Here is a 23,652-nt window from a genome sequence, read left to right as displayed (position 1 = left end):
CTAATTGCGGCTTTAGATAAAACCGGCCAAGTGCGAGTCGGACTCGCTCACGGAGGGTTCCGCACCATCAACAAAAAATAGAGCAAAACAAGCAAAAAAAACAAGCACAAAAACTGTCCTGACCCCGCCCGACGTTGCTTAACTTCGGTCAAAAATCACTTTTGTTGTATGGGAGCCCCACTTAAATCTTTATTTTATTCTGTTTTTAGTATTTGTTGTTATAGCGGCAACAGAAATAAGTACATCATCTGTGAAAATTTCAACTGTCTAGCTATCATATCGGTTGGTGAGATACAGCCTGGTGACAGACGGAAAGACGGACGGACGGACGGACGGACGGACGGACGGACGGACGGACGGACGGACGGACGGACGGACGGACGGACGGACAGCGGAGTCTTAGTAATAGGGTCCCGTTTTTACCCTTTGGGTACGGAACCCTAAAAAGGGAAGTGTCTTACAACTTAGTTAATAAGGAAAAAACTACGGTGCAAATTGTTGCTTGGTTTATTTTCAGGGCAGGGAAATTTAATAAACAGACGCAACGCAACGTTATGTGTTCAATAAAATTCAACCCGAGAACACATGTGCTCAGACCAAAGTAAATGAAAAGAAGTAGTATTCTGGAACCTTATGAACTATTGTATTGTTGACGTAAACCCTTACCTTACGTACGACTCCTATATAAAAAGGCGAAAAATGTAAACATAGTATATTTGACGTCGTCGACTGTACACTATTTACTTACTTACTCTTGTTTTGAAATAGTAGCAGAACTAGTAATAGCAGAAGTTTTAGATTTTTGGGTTGGATGTGGAAACATTAGGGCCTTATCCTCTAGCCGCCCATACGTCAAACCTTGCCAAGCAAAATGAAATTTTATTTTGTCAACACAAAGTTCAAATTAAAATGGAACAGGAGACCTTTTTATAGGTCTCTGGGCGGCTAGAGGTTAAAGGTACCTAAAGATTAATTACATATAAGCATATATCTTCTCGAGGCGAGTAAGTATACAAACAACCCATTTTGGATTTAAACTACATACGTTTAAAACCACATCACAATTAATTTAAATTTCTTAATCCTACAAAACCAACATTCATATTCCTTGGTAAGAAGATAACCTCAATTTATTCTGAATAAATCATCTTTATCCATACAAGGCATAGTTACGTACTACAGCTTTATATACTACTCGTTATTCAGCACAATATACAGCACAGCTAAGCCATATTGTGCCCATTATGTTTGTCGTTGCCCGCAATGCAGGCGCGCCGGGTCCGACCTTGCTGGGAAACGTAAAAATATGCTAACTACCACTTTGACTATTTAGTTCAGGGAACGGTTTTTCTCGGCGGTGACCTGTTCCTAAAATAACTTGACTTATACCTGGATTACCTAGGGGCTAACTGAAAACTTCGAAATTCAAACTTTCTGTTTTTTCATCTATCAAATTGCAAGAGTGATAGAAACATAGATACGGAAACATCGGATTGAAAACTTCGCGGTAGGTCCCTAATCACGTTTATGTCGAAAAAACAAAATTCTCCTTCCAAAAGTTGGCGCTTTCCGGGTTGCAACCCTAGGGAGCCCGTTATTGTCTGTTTGTGTACCCGACGCAAACATTTGCTGTTGATGCTAGCTTTTACAAAAATGATTGTCAGCATATGAACTTCTATAATGTAAGCTAGACGGGAACTTTTAGACCTTGTTGGAAGTTGTTATGTTTGGTTTCCTAACAATATTGTTCTTCACTGAAAAAGTAGTAAATGTAAAACTCCAGCTTGGGCCACTGAAGGGCTTGGTCACATTTTCATTAAGTAAATATTTAGAATAGAATGTTTTTTTCCGTAAACACATAGACAATACAATAAAAAAAACATAGTGTTACGAAACAGCATGTTGCTGGCGACTTCCAGCGCTGATCTATCGCTGATTTATCGTCTCGTCTATTTCATTTTAAAATTAGTTTCTACTAACGTGTCTACTTATAAAAGACACATCAAAATATTTAATAAATAGGCCCCTAGCTTACAGCACCGCAGCTGAAATGCATTTTTGGTTTCCTAAAACTCGTAGGAGCAATGAATACCTACTTTCATGCTATCAGTACTGATCCGCCCAAATACATATTATGCAAATAGAAATATAAATTGTTTATTCGTGGCAAAAAACAGATAAAAAGAGAAATAAAAAACAAATTTACACATAATATTACAACGCATAACATTACATAACATAACACATATTAGCCACGAAATGCTGGTCCCGACTCAGCATGGCGTTAGCCTGGGTGGGCCAACGCTGAGCGCCTACCGCGAACCACGTTCGACATGTTGCCTCTCTGTCGCACTTGTAAATTCGTACGTGTGACAGGGAGGTAACACGTCGAACGTGGTTCGCGGTAGGCCCTCTGGTCTTCCGTCGAGGCCATAACGATGAATAGCGATGGTAATCAAGAATCCTGGTTCATCTAACTAAAGTGATGTTTCGCCAAGCTTTCTTATCAACAGCCTTGAAGATCATAAACAAAAGAAGGGCGCGTTGGTTTACGCTGAGATTTTTCGGAAGCTTTTTACAATTTTCATAAAAGATAGCTAAATTAGGGTTCATGAAGGTTATCTTTTTTGCTGGCTAAGCAGCACTTTCAGTAGCTACATTGCCATGTTGTTTACCATTTTGTTGAGGTTTTTTAAACATGATTAGGTACAATTCATGTTTTTGTAAAGGTGGCTGAACTCTGCAGTCAATGCTCTGTTTCACTTTTTTGTCCGTTATTAGTCCCAGGCCAATGTAATCGTGAAATTAGACGGCATTCAAGTGATGAACGTATCTGTCTACTAAGCATTTAGAAGTTTCGAAACCTACTTATAGTACCGTATACGGAGTGACTTTGACTTTAAGATTCAGTTTTAAATCATAATATTCCTTTAAATATACGAGATTTCTGGTAAATCTGAATTAATAATAACGTGTAGTTAATACGTTACACGAAAATTCGAGTTATTAAAATATAGTGATAGTTTAGTGGCTGCTTTAAAATTATCAAAGTAACCTCATTTTTTTTCTAAATTCTGCTGAACTTAAATATGCCGTGGTTATAATAGGTAACTGCCATCTATAATCACAATGCACATTACTCACAGCAAGAGATTATATTGAAACTCGTAAATTGTGCTTAAAAACACAACAACAGGTTTCTAGGGCAGGATAGCTTCTATTTGCATTCCAATTCGGTGTATCCGATTACTTGGAGCTCCTAAAATGTCAGAGCAGTCGCGGACAGAAACCCAATTCATTTATGCAGTTGCCTTTCGGGCTGCGGTTCTGAATTCACCACCGGTCCACAGTTTAAATAGTTAGTTAGTTCGGCTAACAGTTCATTTGGCCTGTTTAAAGTTGGGCTTAGAATAGGAAAGAAAACTTATTGGATTTGTATTCTTTTGCTACTCCACTACTAATGAATACGACAATCAGATAATTAGTGTATGATATCTATTTCAGTTATCAAACACAAAATGTTATGTTATTATAGCGGTTAAAATTAATTTAAACCCACGCGTCATCTAAACCTCAATCGTTTAACTCTATTAATCCATAATCGGAAGACACTTTCACTAAACTCATTAATTATAGGCAGTAAACCTTGAAGCCTACTGGATGCTGCTGCCAATTCAACGGTTAACGAAAGTTTATTCAAGAAGCGTAATAATCAAACTTTATTTAAACCCAGTAAAAGAAGGTATTTTCTAATATAACAATTCCATTCTCAAGTCTCAAGATGGATATTAAAAGAATACTTCCGCAAAAGAATGTTTAATTCAGTCTTAGTTTTCATTTCAAATTCAGCCGACAAGATAATAAGTTGAAAACGGTATCTTAATTTCTGATTTTGAATTTGAAATGAATATTTGGAATTGTTTAGTTAGTTAGTTCGGCTAACAGTTCATTTGGCCTGTTTAAAGTTGGGCTTAGAATAGGAAAGAAAACTTATTGGACTGTGTATTTGTTTATTTAAGTAAGTACGTTATGTCATAAAAACATCCTTACCTAAAAACAACTAGTAGCGGTAAAATTCATACATTCTTTGTCAGTTCCGTTCTTATTAAAGTATGTATTTAACAAACATCCTTGCAATTCTGTCTGTCACTTGTTCGGGTTTCAAATTCGACTTATTATAATTAATTATCGTGACATAGCCATCATATGTTTTAAAGTGTCCCCGGTGAACTGTCAAAAACATATAATAATGGTAATTATATAAATGTCATTTTATGGATAGTATTTTTCATGATAGATCTATTAAAAGTCAATGCCAATGTAGAGTTGTGCTGCGCCTCTACAAACAAAGTTGCCCTTAATTATATAACCTAAACCCCTTAACTACCTAAGTTTAACCTCAAACTACATTAGTAGGCAACCGATGTAACCCTGCCGCGGGCATCGACCGACTTCCACCATTATTAAATCATGAAACGGCGACCGCGTTTCATATGCCGCAAATCGCAGCATCCGAACGGGGAAATGCTACTTTCTTCCCTGCATCTAGGCTTTGGCAACAATCGGCAGAAATGATTTGATAACCGTCATAAACACCAGAAAAAATCTGAACTTTGGACTTTATCGTGGTTTGTTTAACGTCTATTTTTGTTGACTAGAGTTTATTTAGGCTGTCTCGCATCTCGTTTATTTTCCTTGGCTCGGCAGTCGTGTGTAAGCCGGCGCGGCGCGCGGACGCTCGCGAGTGTCAGACAGTGTGATATTTTGGAACATGTGCAGTGGTTGACAAGATGACCGGTGAAGTTTGCTGTAATCAGATATGGTATGCGTTGTTCTGGCGTAGTTGAGGGATGCTGTGCCTCTGTGTGCACCGGAGCAGCATGAAGGGCCAACCGGTTTGGTGAGAGAGAACCTATACCCTCGTGTAGAGAAAGCTCGACTAGCTTGTTTGGTTTTCAATTGCACTTTTCTTAGTTACTTTTGCTTATACAACAATAGTCATAACATAAGAGTAATCGTAGTGTGCAAAAATTTGAAATGTAGAGCTACATTGATTCAAATTAGTTTGATTTATTAGAGATATTTTCTGCGCACAATTTCAAAACCGGCTGAAAAGATAATAGGTACATTATTACATTAGGTATCAGTGATTATTAGGTAGTAACATACAAAATTAATTGAGTTTTTACTCAAAACTTATTCATACAGAGCTCGAATAAATTGGGTAAGATTTATCCAAAAGTAGAATTCAGCCTAAAATAGAATGTCAATAGTTTCGGTGCAAAGCACTCCTGAGGCGCTTCATGCGTTTTATACCTACACTAGACTAAAGCTCCTGAATATCTCATGAACCTGGGCACGAAAGACACACAGTTTACGTGTGTTGCCCGATAAACGCCGAAACTACCTTCAAAATACGTACTATCTCGTCAATACTATTTAACAAATATTGTGACAAATATTGATCTACCTATATAAGTACCGAATTATCGCAAAGGTTTGATCAGGTATGGCACAAATAAAGTAAAAAATTATTTAAAAAAATGGGTCCTGTTCGCCCAGCGTTGTTTGGGCATATTTTTTTCTCAAAGCGAAACTTCAAGCTAAATTTTAATGAAGTAAAATTTACCGCACTAGTGCGAAGTTGATAACGCCGTAGCGTGCGAAACGTGATCAACGTAAAGTTAACTAGCGGTTAATCGATTAGGTACCTACGTACGAGTATAATGCATTTGGGATTATTCAAGAACATCACACCGGATGCAGAGATGTATAATAACTTCCTTTCCTGATGAAACTGAACATGAATTAATACCTAATTCACCTATTAACAACTACACTTGCTTTCCATCAGGCGATCCGTGTGCTCGTTTGCCTCCTGTATCATAAAAAAACGAAAAAGGTCTTATACCTTATACGTAAAGGATGATTTTGTTATGTCTGACTATACTCTAAGGGCTGAATATGCAGGTCATACTGAACCACTTTTACAATGGAACCAACCCCGAAATCGCAAACAAATCTGCTGTTCCGTAGAAAACATAGACATAGGTAGTGATGTACCGACTGTTGATTTGGCCGACTAGCCGACTAATCGGCGCTCGGATGGCCAATTAGTCGGCCGACTAATCGGCTAGTCGGCAAAATCATTAGTTACGTCGGTCGCTTGCGTCTAATTTCAGAACATGCACTTAGAAAACAATCGTTTTACCCCTTTCGTCGCGCTATTCATCATATTATTTATAGTAACGCTAAAAATAAAATATAAATCCTAAGGCTATATTTCATACGACAATCGGACATAAGAAAGCGATCACACGGTCAATAATTTGAACAAAAGTTTTCGTTAGCACCCTAAATAGGAATTTGGGTAAAATAGGTGAAAAGCTTATGGTAAATATTTGCTGTTTATTTCTTTTTGCCCTGTTTTTTTGTCACTTATAGTGCCGACTAATCGGCCATTTTTGCTGACTAATCGTAGACTACAAATGAGGCCGGATAGTCGGCTTTCCCGACTAGTCGGTACATCCCTAAGAGACATAGGTATGATTCGCTGAAATGTATTAGACGGCAGATTTTTTTTTGCGTTTCGTTTACACCTCAGAGTATGGTCAGACGTAACAAAATCATTCTGTATACCCATTTCTAATAAAGTTGACAATGGTTATACTTATACTTAATAGTAGCAATGGTAATACATAATTCATAAGGTATTGTAGATCGAGTACCTAACATATAACAACACCAGTTAAAGAACTCATGCATTAATTTACTATTCTGAAGACGAAGACGATACTTAAGTATAGGTATATCTAATTATTTATTCACCGGTTGTCGACGCCATCGGTTGTCAGTATAAATAACTTTTAAACTTACAAAACGGAACAATCGCAAAGTTTATAATCTTTAATAGAAAAAAACCGACTTCTCTAACTACTAGCCTAACCCACTTAACGGTGCTTATACTTTATTTGGTAATATGTATACATTTTATGGTAATCATAGTGGTTGATTTAGTTTAGGTATCATAGTGGTTTTCCGGGTCAAGGTCCGGGTCTGGGTCCGAGGACTTGAGATTGACATAAATGTGTCTAAAAACCTAACTTGCTTAACAAACATAACGAAAAGGACAAATCGCCAAATGCGAGCTATGCGTCGTTGAAGAGTTCCGTTATGATCATCATCAGCAGTTCCACTTCATCAAATGCGACAGTTTTTAATGAAAATGCTCGATTTTCTGATGAAAATACAAAAATCTCTATACGCATGCCTTTAAGATTGGAGGAGTTCCCTCGATTCCTCGTGGATCCCATCATCAGAACTCGAGCTTGACAAAATTGTGGCTTAAAAACTTAACTTGCTTAACAAACATAACGAAGAGGACAAATCGCCAAACGTGAACTATGCGTCGTTGAAGAGTTCTGTTCTGATCATCATCAGCAGTTCCACTTCATCAAATGTCACTTTTTTTATGTATATGCTTGATTTGTTGATGAAAATACAAAAATCTCTATACGCATGCCTTTAAGATTTGAGGAGTTCCCTCGATTCCTCATGGATCCCATCATCAGCACTCGAGCTTGACAAAAATGTAGCTTAAAAACTTAACTTGCTTAACAAACATAACGAAGAGGACAAATCGTCAGACGTGTGCTATGCATCGTTGAAGAGTTCCGTTCTGATCATCATCAGCAGTTCCACTTCATCAAATGTCACCTTTTTGAATGTATATGCTTGATTTGTTGATAAAAATACAAAAATCACTACATGTGTGCCTTTAAGATTTGAGGAGTTCCCTCGATTCCTCATGGATCCCATCATCAGAACTGGGTTTTGACAAAAACGGGACCAATCTGTATGCATATACATACAATCAAAAAAATAATTTTCAAAATCGGTCCAGTAATGACGGAGATATGGAGTAACAAACATAAAAAAAAATAAAAAGAATTAAAAATAAATAAAAAAATAAAAAAAATAAAAAAAAACATACAACCGAATTGATAACCTCCTTTTAGATTTGGAAGTCGGTTAAAAATGAAATAAATCAATATGGAAGTGATTAAATACGCGTTTATCGGCTTTAATGTCTTTGTTTTGTGAATTTTGCTCGTTAACTATTGTAAACTGTAGTAATAAATACCTAATTACGCACATACCCTTGCTTGCTATGCTAATTAGTACTCGTACGTTATCAGCTCTTATCTTTACAGCACGTTTATCAATTATTTCTTTTGTTTACATTATTAAGCTAAAATTTTTATTTAAACAAAACAATTTTTATTTACCTCAGTTAAATCTCATGTCCTATAATGAAATTTACCAGAAAATATTGTCAACAGTCGGACGGTATCGGCCTGTCAGTTGTTCGGAACTGTCAAAATTTTGTTCTAACTGATAGGCCGATACCATCCGGCGGACTGTTAATCAGTGGGCCCCTTAACTCCATAGAGCCTTCTGGCGGCTAAGATTCATTTGAAGTTATAACCTGACCGAGATAGCCCGGCCAAACTCACGAATCGTGTCAACAGTGCCAAGATGAGATAAATCTGTTACGAGTATATACGTTATTCTATAGTATAACGTAACGTATGGCTATAGCCATACCCCGTTCCTTGAGATTAAAACTGCGAAAAAGGAAACGGAAGAGCGGCCATTGTTCTGCGTTTTTATACACATTTGTAACAAAAGACAATGTGTTATTGTGACATCGTTCTGAGTAACGTTTCAATGATTTGACCCGAATACTACAACTTAAGATCTATGAAAAACACGTGTGGATTCAACATCATAGAAGTCATCAGCACTCAATAACTAAACTTGTCCAGTGTTTTGTTCGAGGTCCTTACTTATTTAACAAATTCTAAGTCTTATGTGTAATTAACTTTCATGCGAACCTAAACACACTCAAAGTAATTGTGACCCAAACATCTTTCGCATTCCGTATCATATTACTTACTCGTAAAACCGTGCTTACGCAACATGCAAAGTATTTTGGAATTACATAAATTTCTAAAACGTGCGAAACTTACAAACTATGATCATTCTATTCTCTACCAGCTTAGAACAGCAGAGCTGGCAAGGGAGCTGTACTGTTATCTGACAGTTCATGGAGCTTTGTTTTTATTTGGGTACCTTTATCGCTTTTAATTAATGTTTTGAATGGAATTAACAGATAATTTTTTTACGCCGTTACACCATTAGAAACCTAACTCAACATTATTTTTAATAAATTAAAAATATATCATGTTTCCCGATTCCTGCTTTTGGATCCCGAAGACCTTTGGAAGAGTGGGGAGATTTATTATGTTATGTTTCTAATTAAATACCTATAACACAAATTATTTGATTGATAAAAATAATTTGATATCTATATCTCTACATATATATTTATATGTCGGGAGAGCTATAACATCTTTTACATTAAAATACCAATATATGCGTTGCACTTTGGGAATAGATCAATTCTAAGTTTAGCTAAGTTCCCATAGAGGCATTATACGAGGGACAGGGCAAAACCACAGCGAGAGCATCTATAATGACTATAGAGACTGCGAATTTAATATGTACCCTGATTGATGTGATTACAATTCACGTAACACTACATCAGCAACTATCACATCTAACTATGCTGCAGCTAGATACCTTGCTCGTATAGAATAGAAACCAACACCTAGTTACCTAACTCTCATTGTGGCGTTATCAGAGGGCGCGTGCCGCTTTCTTGTCGGACGAATTAAAAATAGCGTCGGAAAGAGCGGAACCATTGTCCACGGTGACTAATGTATTGTGATGAAAAGTAGGCTTCACGTAACGCAAGTCTGCCCTGGATTCCACAGCAATTTCAATGTTTACTTAGTCAAAATAAATTACCACTTTTACTTATTGTATGCCTTTGTCACATGCATCATTTGTTTTTACTGTTTTCGAATATTTTTGAATGAAGAGCGTTGCACGTTAGTTCAGCGTCGGAGACTAAACTATAATATATTGAAAAATATTAAATATTCACTTCTATATTTTTTGTTTGTAACACTTAAAACATACGTTTATTAATATGCGCTCTGCTCAATTTGTCATCAGTTTATTATGCATATCCTGCTTTGCCTCATGCGCTTTATTTATTAGTGTGTCTGAATGTCTGGAGTGTAATAAATGGTCATACACAGATTTAGAGTTCTCATTTGTCTTATGTTCCCAAAAGTTAAGAAGAATGATGACGCCCTCAGTTTGATACGTACCAAAAACTACTTCGGGATCGGTTAAGATAGGAGATGTAGGTACCTACTTATATGCAATTAGGTTCTCGAATTTTTAACGTTCGCACAGAATAAATAATAGTACTAAGTACAGAAGACTCACTCTCTAACAAAACGCGTCTGTTACGATCAGCACAGATATGGCCGCTAAGTGGCGACAGCGCCACGCGCGGCTTATGGCTTTCCCCAAAATTGGGGCCGAACGGATGTACTTTTAGCTACCTGTAGCAAAGCGACGAAATCGCGGAGTGAGACACGCCTGGTACAGGACACACATCGTTTGTTTTTGTTTGTTTATGAACCAAATATGAGCACTATTTATAGGAACTCACCTTCTGATAGACAGCTATTTAACTGAGACTTTTTTGTCAACCTACTTTTAAAATTGTAATTGGCAAGGCGATGGCAAGTGGAGTTATTGAGTATTGGTAACACTTGAGTAAATATTATTGCTGTAGCTAAATTAATAGGAATTTGAATTAATTACATCAGTTTCTTTACAATTATAGGTAGGTATATAAACAATGTGTACCTAAGGTATATAAACAATCCTTAAAACCGAAGAACTGGTGAAGCCTTGTAACATTTCCCATCTCTTTGGTTTGGTGGTGCTTAGTAAAAAACCGGCCAAGTGCGAGTCGGACTCGCGCACGGAGGGTTCCGCACCATCAACAAAAAACAAGCAAAAAAACGGTCACCCATCCAAGTACTGACCCCGCACGGTGGGCTGAAAATCGGCCTCCATAGAAATAGAAACCGAAGTCTTAAATTTGAACTTTTTTTTATTGGAATAGCTTTTGTTAGGTTTTATTATGTCCCAAAATTAATCTTAGCTAATTTGGTTGGAAAAATAATTAATTATAATTTTTTTTCAAAATCTTTGTATGGCGCGTATCAGAAAAAACGAGTTTTCTCCGAAAATAAAAAGTTAACCGTAATATCCTGACAGATGATTTTAAAACCAATTATTCTTGATTTTTCCACATAATTAGAATTTTCCTACGGGGTGCACTTTTTTTTTTAAAATCGATATATATTTTTTATTTTTATTATTTTATTTTTTTATTTTTATACGGTTATACTCGTTATTTTGACTACAAAAAATGAATTTGAGTTTGATCGAACCAATAACTTACGCGTAGTGAATTTTTGTTCTAAGCAAATGTATGGAGCGTACGAGTAAAACGGATTTTTTTTTCAAAAATTAAAGGTATACCGTAATATCCTTGCAGATGATTTAAGTACCAATTATTAATGATATTTTGACATAACGCGAACTTTTCTACCGTATGCACTTATTTAACAAAAAATAAAAAACTTATTTTTTCATGCTGAAATAACTTTTTCTCATTGTTTTAATCAAATAAATAATAAACATACAAGAGTTACAAGTAGAAAATTGAAAATAAAACCATTACATCCTTTACATTATTACCTTTGTATCCTCTTTATTACATTATCTTTGTACTTAATGAAACAATATTTAACAAATTTGACATATTGACAACTGATGATTTAAACTAGATCCTTGAGATTTTAGGATAACAAACAAGTCCAAGTTCGTAATAAGACTGTCCATGGTTTATGGTCGTGTAAGTTAGCGGTTAAGAAGCTCAAGATGAACTAAAATATAAAATGTACCCCTTACCTATTTATTGTTAGTACTAATGAACATCACCATTCTACGAGTATATCATTGCTATTATAATTAGTTTTACGTCTAATTATAAGCATAATGATTAAAACCTTAATGATTAAACTGCATTCATAATATCTACTAACGATTGTAACCGGACCTCATTAATGATCATTAATTTTAGACTCATAAGTTGTCAATGTGTCATTTGTTAAATACTGTTTCATTAAGTACAAAGATAATGTAATAAAGAGGATACAATGGTAATAATGTAAAGGATGTAATGGTTTTATTTTCAATGTTCTACTTGTAACTGTTGTATGTTTATTATTTATTTGATTAAAACAATGAGAAAAAGCTATTTCAGCATGAAAAAATAAGTTTTTTATTTTTTATTAAATAAGTGCACACGGTAGAAAAGTTCGCGTTATGTCAAAATATCATTAATAATTGGTACTTAAATCATCTGCAAGGATATTACGGTATACCTTTAATTTTTGAAAAAAAATCCGTTTTACTCGTACGCTCCATACATTTGCTTAGAACAAAAATTCACTACGCGTAAGTTATTGGTTCGATCAAACTCAAATTCATTTTTTGTAGTCAAAATAACGAGTATAACCGTATTAAATAAAAAAAAATTAGATAATAAAAATAAAAAAATATATCGATTTTTTTAAAAAAAAGTGCACCCCGTAGGAAAATTCTAATTATGTGGAAAAATCAAGAATAATTGGTTTTAAAATCATCTGTCAGGATATTACGGTTAACTTTTTATTTTCGGAGAAAACTCGTTTTTTCTGATACGCGCCATACAAAGATTTTGAAAAAAAATTATAATTAATTATTTTTCCAACCAAATTAGCTAAGATTAATTTTGGGACATAATAAAACCTAACAAAAGCTATTCCAATAAAAAAAAGTTCAAATTTAAGACTTCGGTTTCTATTTCTATGGAGGCCGATTTTCAGCCCACCGTGCCCCGCCCGACGTTGCTTAACTTCGGTCAAAGATCACGTTTGTTGTATGGGAGCCCCACTTAAATCTTTATTTTATTCTGTTTTTAGTATTTGTTGTTATAGCGGCAACAGAAATACATCATCTGTGAAAATTTCAACTGTCTAGCTATCACGGTTCGTGAGATACAGCCTGGTGACAGACGGACGGACGGACGGACGGACGGACAGCGGAGTCTTAGTAATAGGGTCCCGTTTTTACCCTTTGGGTACGGAACCCTAAAAAAAGTCTGTTAACTGTAACCAGCTTTTGCCCGCGACTTCATCCGCGTATAAATGGAAAAAGGTATCATACTTACCTGTGTCTATTACTTACTCCATGAAAAAACCAAACGCCATATAATTATATGTAAGTGCTTAACGCATTCACTGCCAGGGGGCGTGGCCTAGGAACAAACTTGTATGACGGTGGACGCACATGTGCGTCGGGGGCAGTGAATGTGTTAAACCAAAAAATGCCTGACGCAATTAAAATTTATTTAGGTACCTATTTACCTAGTTATCACAAATTAAGGTGACCTGGAAAGATTTTCGCATTTAAAAATAATTATTGACGTATTAAATATATTAAATTTAGAGGGATTATCACCCACTCTGGCCCAAATGGTTTAATTATAAACGCCCTAGATCCGACGAGCAGACGTTTCAGACGCCACTCAATTTATATCAAGGCAATGGTGACAAATCTCGGAAATAGAACTCGCTAAATTCATGCATCCACAGCCAGACTCTTATTTGCATGGGATTAGCCACGAATTACACAGTATACTTATTGGAGCAGTAGGTATGGATTACCCTATATTAACATTAATTGGAACCACTGTGGTATTTATTATACATTTGAAAGTTTGTGACTCTGTCTGTTATATCTTCACATTTAAACCGCTAAACCGATTTAGATGAAATTCGGTATGGTTCGGATAGTTTGAGCCCCGGAAGGAGGGGGTGGGGTAGTTTTTTTTTTCAGTCATCGTCTTAATTCTACACAGACGAAGCCGCGGGCAGAAGCTAGTACACCGCTTACGCTTTGTATCAGTGTAGGGACTATAAACCAATCCCTCTCTGCATAAGAGGCCTGTGTCTAGGGACGTTTATAGGCTGAATGATTATTAAGAGGAGTAAGTAAGTAGGAAGAAAAAGTAGGTACCACGTTAGTTTTAACGATTTCATTTCCTTTTTTTTTTTAGAACGAAAGCTAATTTAATATAAGTAACAACAAACAAACAAACAATTCTAGATACCTATTTCGTCCGTATCTTAACAACAAATCCAAGTAGCATTCACGACGAAACGTGTTTTAACTCTATAAATAATTAAAAGTGATCGTTAATTCAGTTTAGTCGAGTAAACACTTGTAATTCACTTAGAGTCGAAAACATCGCGTACTTTGTCTGATAAATTGCAAAGAAAGGATTGAAATCACAAGGAATTAAATTCAAGGAAGGAATTAATTCTTTTTGTTACTTTCATGAAAATAATTGACGAAACATCACCCCGAACCCTTTGTGATCCGCGCTTCGGAACAAACAATTAGACGATTGTTTTCGCCGAACAAGGAACAATCATTTATCTTCTCATTTAATGGGATATTTTAGTAACTAGACTCAATGAAACCGTTTGGGTCGGTAGAAAATTTAATTTATGTTTTAAATCAATAATTAATTTAACGTTTTGTTGGTGGTGTTAAGGTGGATTCATCACAGCTAAATATGAGTAGAATAAATTCACCAAATGACATCGAATAACAAATGGCGGTCTAGTATATCAGCATACTTTCTGTCACTTATTTGATTTTTTTCTCCCCAGCTCTGTTGATACGAGCTATATGCTTTGCACACTGTTTGCAAATTATACGGTTAATTACATTAATAATTAGTTAATTACAATTCAAAATGTACATATATACAAAAAAAATGAATACCGCCTAAAAGTTAAAGTTTATATGTAGGTATTACTAGCAAAATTGGTAGGTGGCTAAAAAACACATCAAATAAATAATATAGGTAGTTGGTTTCTTCCTAATTATGAGGCATTAAATGAAACCAGGACGGTATCATAATATCATCAGATAACGGTACCTAGGCAATAATCAAGTACAACAATGAGTCATTACCATTAGATCGCGGTGTGTACTTACTCTACTGCGATACTCCCGGTGCTACCGTTAAAACTGTTCATAATTTACAGTATATTGCGAATCGGCGAAGTATTCCAGGTCAAGATTTGATACAGTTTCTAATACTTAATTGGGTATCTAGACTTTCTATTGGTTCTTAAAATATCTGCTTATAAACAAACAATAAAAGTTAAATAAATAAAGGTCAAAATAACATAAAACAGACTGCATAACATAAATTGCCTATAAGGTGAAATAGTTGTATTATATTAGTTATAGTTGGTGCAGGTCCAATTTGCAATGAAGAAGATGGAAAGGGTTGCTATCATTGAAAATACACGAGCCACCTGCGGCCGTGACACGTAAGCATCTTGCTACGACGTATAAGTAACATATGTATAACAAATACAATTTATTGGACATCTGCTGCCGTTGAATGCCAATATCGAAAGCTGATGCTTTCTGCACTTACCGCGAAAGACATTTTTGACAATATTAGCGGGGTCAATCCATAACTGTCATTATTTGATTCTAAAGGGGCCCACTGATTACCAGTCCGCCGGACGATATCGATTGGCCTGCCAGTTGTTCGGAGCTGTCAACTTTTAGTTCTAACTGACAGGCCGATATCGTCCGGCGGACTGGTAATCAGTGGGCCCCTTAACAGAAATCCGACTATAGAATGACTCACTCACTGAACAGGCGCGGTCCGGGCCGGGGAACCGGGGCACTTCGTTTTCTATGACAGGTGACCGCGTTGATCACGTGATGCTTTCTATAGGAAACGAAGTGTCGGATGCCTAGGCCCGGACCCGGGCCGTTCTCACGTGAGTCATCCTTAAAACGTCTGATAAGGTGTTGTTGCAGAATACAAAAAAATTATACAAAAGCTGTGATTTTATTTTTAATAGTATTTGGCCAGTCATCATTGTTAGTGTACACAGTTCACATAATTAATTACGTACATAAATTAATGTTATAAGTATTCTGGGCCTTAATTCAACTGTTTACCCAAAGGAATTAAGAATTCCTTGATCATAAAACTATTGCTATCAATCGTGTGCATCTCGTGCCGTTTTAGAATTATTACACAAAACATCCAAAGACATTTCAACTAGGTACCTCAAGTAATAAAAGTTTTATAAACGGTCTGTGACTTAACTTTACTATCTGTATCATCCAACCTGTCTGCCGGTCACTCACCTCCGTTTTTTGTGCACCGTAGTCTGGTTTTTTGTATCGAGACCTCTTAACCTGCCGCGCCTTTAACGATGGGTATAATAAATATTTCTTTCCGGGCGTCTGCCCTCGTTCCATGTATTTACACTGGATCCAATCACTAATCACGGTATTTAAAGTTCAATGCTTCTAAGCTCCTATAATAAAATATCCTGGGGCTGCGATTCACCACGATTGAATAAAGAATTGGATGAAAGTTGCTTTAGGACACATTTTAATATTCTAGGAATGCCTAATACAGTATGTTTAGCTCCAAGTTTAATAGAATAGAAGATGCTTTATTCAAAAACGCTTAATTTAAACTTAACTAATAACAACACTCACATAGATTGGTTATAAATGAAATGGTCTCCACTCAGCTTCATGTCAAGGAACCTTTGAAGTCCCCGACGCTGGTCTTCCGTGGAAACCCTTTCGAGAGAGCGCAACTATAAGCTATACAATTTAAATTAAATATAATACTACAGCAATACAAATTAAATTAAATATAATTTAGTTAAATTATTATATTGATCCACAATAAAACTGTAAAAACTATTGACCCGTACAGTAACAGTAAGTCATACTTGTGTTTGTGTTACTTGTAAAATTAATAGTTTCACAAAGAAGAAAGAAACACATAGGCACACAAAAAGAATTAGCACAGACTTCTAACCACGGTTTTTCTGTACACTTAAAAAGATTTTTTTGTAATTATTTTTAAACGAATTCACTGACAATGAGTTCCTAAGAGGAGGCGGTATATTGTTCCATCATTTCGTGGCAGAGTATTTAAAGCTGCCACGAAATGCGGCGGTGCTGTGCCGTGGACAAAGAATATAATACCTATTTAATTTGCTCATTCATGAATAAATAAATATGATTGACGAGACTGTTGCATCAAAACCATTGTTTCTATTTTCAACTCACAGAATATTTAATGAGGATTTTAATCCTACTTAGTTCGAGTTCAAGACATTTCTAAACTAAATACAACCAGAGATACTCGTATCCTTGTCACTTTATATCAACAGTAAACAAAGGTGAATATGTAGGTGTGCATATAGGTACTTACTTAGGATCTGTTTTTTATCATAATACCTATTATACCTAATGTTAACTATAAAGTAGGAAATGTAGGAATGCTAGGGTAATTAACATAATTGTATACCTATCTTAAACCACTATTGGAATCACTATTCTTATATATAACGACGTTTTATCAAGCTATTGATAAGCTATTCATTCATTAGGTACAGAATATCAATGGTTTAACAGCTTCCACATACGAGCACTTCAAAACCAGCTATCTACCTACCTACCTATTAACAACTAACTCGTAGTACCCACCAGAGACATTACAACGGGTCACTTTATCTAGAATTTCCATATAATGTGACTTGTTTTCGTTGCTATTAAGTGTAGTGTACGTCATATTATGTTCCTATTTCTTTTAGCGAGTCTTTAATAGGAAAGAAGTTGTGAAATAGTAGCCGCGGTCCGCCCACTGGGTCTAAGTGTCTAGGGTTATTTCACTTATTTCTTGTGACATGCGATGTCGGTGTGCCGACTGGTTTGGCTCATGCTCTAGAATTTCTAGATTACATTGAAGTACTTAAATAGGTCTATTAATGTAATGATTTACCTACCTTGCGATTAAGTACCTACCTGTAAAAATAAGGACGGAAACATACAAGTACGATACAACATTCATGCGTCAGAAAAGAAACTTTTTACTGTACAAGACATTATTTTCAATAAGTAAGTTTTTGATATAACTATATAAATATTATTCCACATATGACATTAATTTATTTGGTTTTGTTTATTTATCTTATTCCTATTTAATTTTATTTTTTCTTTTCCGACGTTCTGCACCGCTGCCTCGTGCACAGGCGTTTTTAGGGTTCCGTACCCAAAGGGTAAAAACGGGACCCTATTACTAAGACTCCGCTGTCCGTCCGTCCGTCCGTCCGTCTGTCACCAGGCTGTATCTCAAGAACCGTAATAGCTAGACAGTTGAAATTTTCACAGATGATGTATTTCTGTTGCCGCTATAACAACAAATACTAAAAACAGAATAAAATAAAGATTTATTTAGATATGGTTTTAAAAATGGCTTGGGCTTGGCCTGCTATTTACTCATAAATAACCATAACATTACCCTCACTTAAATTCATTAATAAAATACAGGTTGGCCCTAAACTACGCTGACAATATTTTTTGGGCGGCATATGTATTGTTGACAATTTAACAAACGTTTGCGTTTGTGTGTCAGAGCTAAATAAAGGAGAATCTTTTAAGTTACCAACGTTTTGTTTTAGTCAAGTGATTGTATGTACTTTTAATTTTAATGACATTTCGTAAAAGTCGTGTAATACCTAAGTAAGAAAAATATATCTAAAAATTCTTTGTCAACGGTTTTTGGACCACCATCTAAAAATCTTTTTTATGGAGAATATATTTTTGCTTTTCAAAATATAAAATATTACAGATTTGGCAAGGGTGTTCGTTACATATATTATATGTAATAAGGTACCTTTGTCTGCCTAACTATATACACCGGGCTTGGGGGCTTGCGATGAATCTACTTTTACTATACTTATTCCAAATCGTAAAGGAGGATGGGCAGACTTGTATGGACACTGGCCTATGAACCAATAAGAATAAGCGACATACCATTAGAAAGGTTTTTTTATATACTCCATTTTTTTGTATGACGAGACTTGTCAAATCTCTGTTTAAAAAAAAATTATGACACAAAAAAACATAAAGAAAACGGTTCGAATAAAAAACTAAAATATCATGAATGACACCAAATCATCCACAATAACAAAGCCTTAATGATCTGCGACACAGGAACTTAGTACTTATCGAAAAAAACTATACAGTCACGTTTAAACTCACACTACTTTTTGATAACTTTTTTCACACAAAGATTTGGGACTATCTGCCATAGTAAAAGTATTAGAACTTAGAATATCCAGTGACATATTGCTTGTCCTTATTGGTCATTAGGCCAATTTGCCCACCCTCCTTTGATTAATATGACGTATAAGAATTAAAGTCTATTAAAGTCTATTAAATAATGTCCATTTAGGTAGCTGAAAAGATTTACACTTTCACAACTGCATGCAAGAACAACATTTTCCATAATGGCAATCAATATCCAGGGAGGAAAATATCCTTGAGTTATTATCTATAACTTGCTATAGCTATACTAGCCCTCGTGCTCTTCCAAATTAAAGGTTTTTTATAGCCATCTTTTCTATTCAGGGGGGGCATTGAATAGCAGGTAAGTCCCGCACGTGTTAGAGCGACATGATCGGCCCTGCTGAGACGAGACGACCTCTGCACTTGTGGGGTTGCCGAAGTCTAATAATGACCACTTCGTGCGACTCTTTAGCTTGGACTTAACGCACTAAGTCTGGTTTAACGACAAATCTGCGTTTATCTAATTAGTTGTAGCAAATATTTACTAGGTATTGCGGGGTTTCGTTGATTTTACGCTTTAATCCGTTAATTAGAAGTAGGTATTATCAGTATTATCTATCCTTATAAAAGCCGTAAGGTAAACGTACTAGTGCCCGACATGCTAATGCCCAATAGATGACACCCTGCCGTCACCTCTATTGACAATGACTTGAGTTTCAAGATGACATGTACTGGTACCGCGTCGAGCACTAGTACGTTTACCTTATGATTTCTCGGCATCAATATTTTCCAGGGGTTCGATTTGACTCGAGAAGACTGACGAAATACTTAATAAAAGAACTGTACTGAAATTGTAAAAACTGTAAAAATCCGCCATATCATTTTCTCAAGTCATAATTTATTTGTAGGCCTCTGCTAGCTGGAAGTTTACTAGAATTATTCACTACATTTCCAGGTATAATACAAATGTTAGACATTTTAAACTTCATATTTGGATTGCCCATAAGTTCGCGAATGTTAGTCACGTAAAGTGTTGCATTGTTTGCTCTCTCCAATTAAGCAATTTTACTTCGTTAAGGGCACAAAGAGAATCGACTCAGTTTTTAATTATTTAAAACTAACGACCCGCCCCGGCTTCGCACGGGTTAACAAATTATACATAAACCTTCCTCTTGAATCACTCTATCTATTAAAAAACCGCATTAAAATCCGTTGCGTAGTTTTAAAGATCTAAGCATACATACAGACAGACAGACAGGGAAGCGACTTTGTTTTATACTATGTAGTGATGATGGTGGGTTGGCGACGGTAATTAGGTTGAAGGTTTTTTGTCAGAAGTAGGTAGTTTAGACACGCACAATCGAGTCATCCCGGATGCAACCACAGGGTGCGTAGCCAAAATGCCCTCCGTTTACGCTCCGTAGCGAACGAAACGCAACTGTCACTGTTGCACTAGTTAATTTATTTATTTAGGAGAAAAATGCCGATCATATAATGATATTTACGAACACACTTATACGTAGTACATTCACATGTGGGATAACAGGAGTACTTACTTAATGTGTTCAATCCGGAAATATTGCAAAAGCCCAACTAGGCAAAACTGGTAACTTCTACATATATAACATAGACCTACACAGCGCCAGTAACTACGCCGCGCCGCTAGTATTAATGAGCCGGAAGCTGCCATTAGAGCTGGATGAGCCATTCTGCCACTGCCATTCGCATAGCCTTACCGAGCTATGCGAACCATTGTATGTCACCTCGAGATCACAACAACCACGCGTATTTGAAACTCTAACTATAGAGCTATTCCTGAATCGTAGGCTCGGTAAGCAAAGGCTGTAACGTGCTGAATTGACATGTTGCCAGAATGGTGGACAGTTCACTTAAATAACTAACAAAATTAAAATCGACCTTGTACGCGTACTTACACATTAATTTGTTGTGATGTTTTCCTTCTTACTGCAGTCAGTGAACTTTAAAATCGTGTGTTGCGATTGCCACAAATGGTATTGTCTAAAGATCGTCTGAAGAACTGTCTAGCTCAGAGCAAGTCCTTGTTACATTTTTTAATGTCAAGTATTAAAATAGTAAGCCTGGCATTAGTATAGGTATTGTTCAGTTTTAGGTCATACTGTAAATAAATCACAACGTTAATACTTAATATAGATAGGTATACAGTCAGGATCAATAGTAGCGGCTGAAACAACGCGCCGAAAATATCTGCCAACCGGAATACGATCGATCCACGCACACAATGTAAATAAGTAAATAGATTATAAGTTATTATTTATTGCATTTTTTCTAATGTCTCCATTGTACTTATGTACTTGGATTTTTAATTTGTAAATAATGAAATTGACATTTGTATTAAAACGATTATAATATAATTTACATTTAGTTAAATGTAATCCAATTGTATGTAACAAATCTTGACGTGTAATTACTATTATCAATAAAAATATGAATATGAATACAGATTATATCTACATTTAGCGTTCTATCTGAGTAGGGAGGTAAAGTAGGTAAGGTTATCAAAATAAGTTCCCAAGACCGTTTTTCTACCAAGCCGTGTATTAAAAACGCATTTCTATAAAAACTTAATGTCAAATATTACTTTACCTATATCTTAATTACTACGCCACGTGATCAAAGCGATCCCATACAAATGTCAGCGAAGTAAATTAAATTTTACTTAAAACATGTTACCTAAGTACGCCCTGTTAGGGCTAAGATGGCCGGCTCTTTATCATTTGTCACCATGGCTGTCACGTTCTAACAAATATGTAAGTGCGAAAGTGACGCATGCCATGACAGGTGATAAAAATGCGACTATGATAGCTGGTCTGAACGCTGAAGAGTTTGAAGCTACCAAACTGCAGTGTTTAATGGGAATGTAATTGCTAATCAATAGCAATCACAATAGTGGCTCGTTAACTTCCATCAACACCCAATTAATCACTTCATTCCATCCTTAATGACTTCACTTCGATGATGGGTTTTGTAAGTGCTCTATCAATAAAATAGGTACCTACCTATAGCTATCGATTTAAACTTTCACGTTTTCTTGAAACTATAGGCTAGTACCAGACGGGCGTTGGCACATTCGATCCGACACGTGGATATAACTATAAATAACTAAAAATAAAGTTTATTCAGTAACATAAAGTAACATTTCAATATCCATGCTGGTGCCTCTTTTTAAGTAGTCAAGATACCTGTATTAAGAGACAACCGCTCTTCCACAGAGGGTTAACAATTTTTAATCTTAAGTACATGACATGACTTATAAACAGTAAGTAGTTTATACAAGGAATACTCTCGCGTCTGCGTGTGTGTGTGTGTGTGTGTGTAACTATAAATAAATTCCAAGTTTAGTTTAACTTATAAATACACTGTAAAGTTTAGACTCATTCATCTTATCAGCCCAAGACGCCGAGTTAACGAGTGAAAGCAACATTTTCAGTTTTTATACGTCATTACCAATATGGATAAGTGCGGCTGCGGGATAAGTGTGGCTGGCTTTCACTTTGGGGCATGTTCACACATTGATTAGTGTTTATTTGTGTCGTCCATTCATTGGCTACTTGCTACTTGCTTTTAGTGGCAAATGTATGATCTTACACTAAACACTAATCACTTACCGTTTTATTGATAATTACCGTGATATTTTAAAACGTTGTATCTACAATTATTATGTATTGATGATTTTTCGCTATTTCAGGCTATAATTAACGATATATTATTATATAATTTATTATATAATTAACGCTATATGCTACAAAATATTATCTTATCATAAAATATTACCTACTTTTTTTACGTGACGTCAAACATTTCACAGCCAAACCACATACATATAAATTTTATAAATGGCGTCAGTCAAATTAACATGATTAGTCGTCGTGACAACTTGACATGAGTTCTTTGGACGCTTGACGGCTTGACCACTTTTGAAATTGCCTTGAATGACAGCGGAGCTTATTTTAGCTTTACGTCATGACGTCACGGGCGGAGTGTCGTGCCACGTGTCAGTGACGTATGGGCTGTAATCGCCGCCTCCATTAACCAGGCTGAGCGTTATTGTTATTTAACAGGTCTCACAACCTTTACACAAAAAGCTGAAGTAGGTATTATTTTGTTTTCGTAGTAAATTAGGCTATTTAGCGGAATAACCCCAAAAGTACCGAACCGTAGAACCGATTATTTTGACGTGTCTGCTTTTCTAATAGATTTACACTAAATCGGGCATATTTTAGCCATATCGCAACCTCACATGTCAATGTATAGAGTCAAATAGGACCCTGACAACGCGAATCTCACATGTCACGAAACTAACTGGGTACCTACCTGTTTAAAAAAGTAAAAGGCGAACTGACATTTAGGGTTCCACCTGCCTGCTCTGTTCCCAAAAGTTAAAGACATTTTACTCGTAGTTTAGACCAGAAAGCATCGGAATTCGGAAGCGTA

The 23,652-nt window shown here is 35.9% G+C and overlaps 1 protein-coding gene across 3 annotated transcripts in view; it reads left to right on the top strand.

The window, feature by feature from the left end:
* The window catches only part of LOC134649390 (uncharacterized), an 85,067-nt gene that overhangs the window by 33,250 nt on the left and 28,165 nt on the right, over positions 1 to 23,652 (top strand). Inside the window, exon 1 of one of the 3 annotated variants that reach the window (XM_063504132.1) lies at positions 4,683 to 4,822. The exons of 1 other annotated variant lie outside the window; for it this stretch is intronic. In XM_063504132.1, coding sequence (XP_063360202.1) covers positions 4,791 to 4,822 — 32 coding nt within the window. In that variant the 5' untranslated portion in view covers positions 4,683 to 4,790. Of the gene's footprint in view, positions 1 to 4,682; positions 4,901 to 23,652 lie in introns of those variants that run through there. One more of the 3 variants, XM_063504131.1, reaches the window with a different exon arrangement.

The sequence above is a fragment of the Cydia amplana genome, chromosome 7 (assembly GCF_948474715.1).
Source record: "Cydia amplana chromosome 7, ilCydAmpl1.1, whole genome shotgun sequence".
In the NCBI taxonomy this organism is placed as follows: domain Eukaryota; kingdom Metazoa; phylum Arthropoda; class Insecta; order Lepidoptera; family Tortricidae; genus Cydia; species Cydia amplana.
Note: the sequence above shows the minus strand (reverse complement) of the source record. Positions and strands in the feature narration are given on the sequence as shown.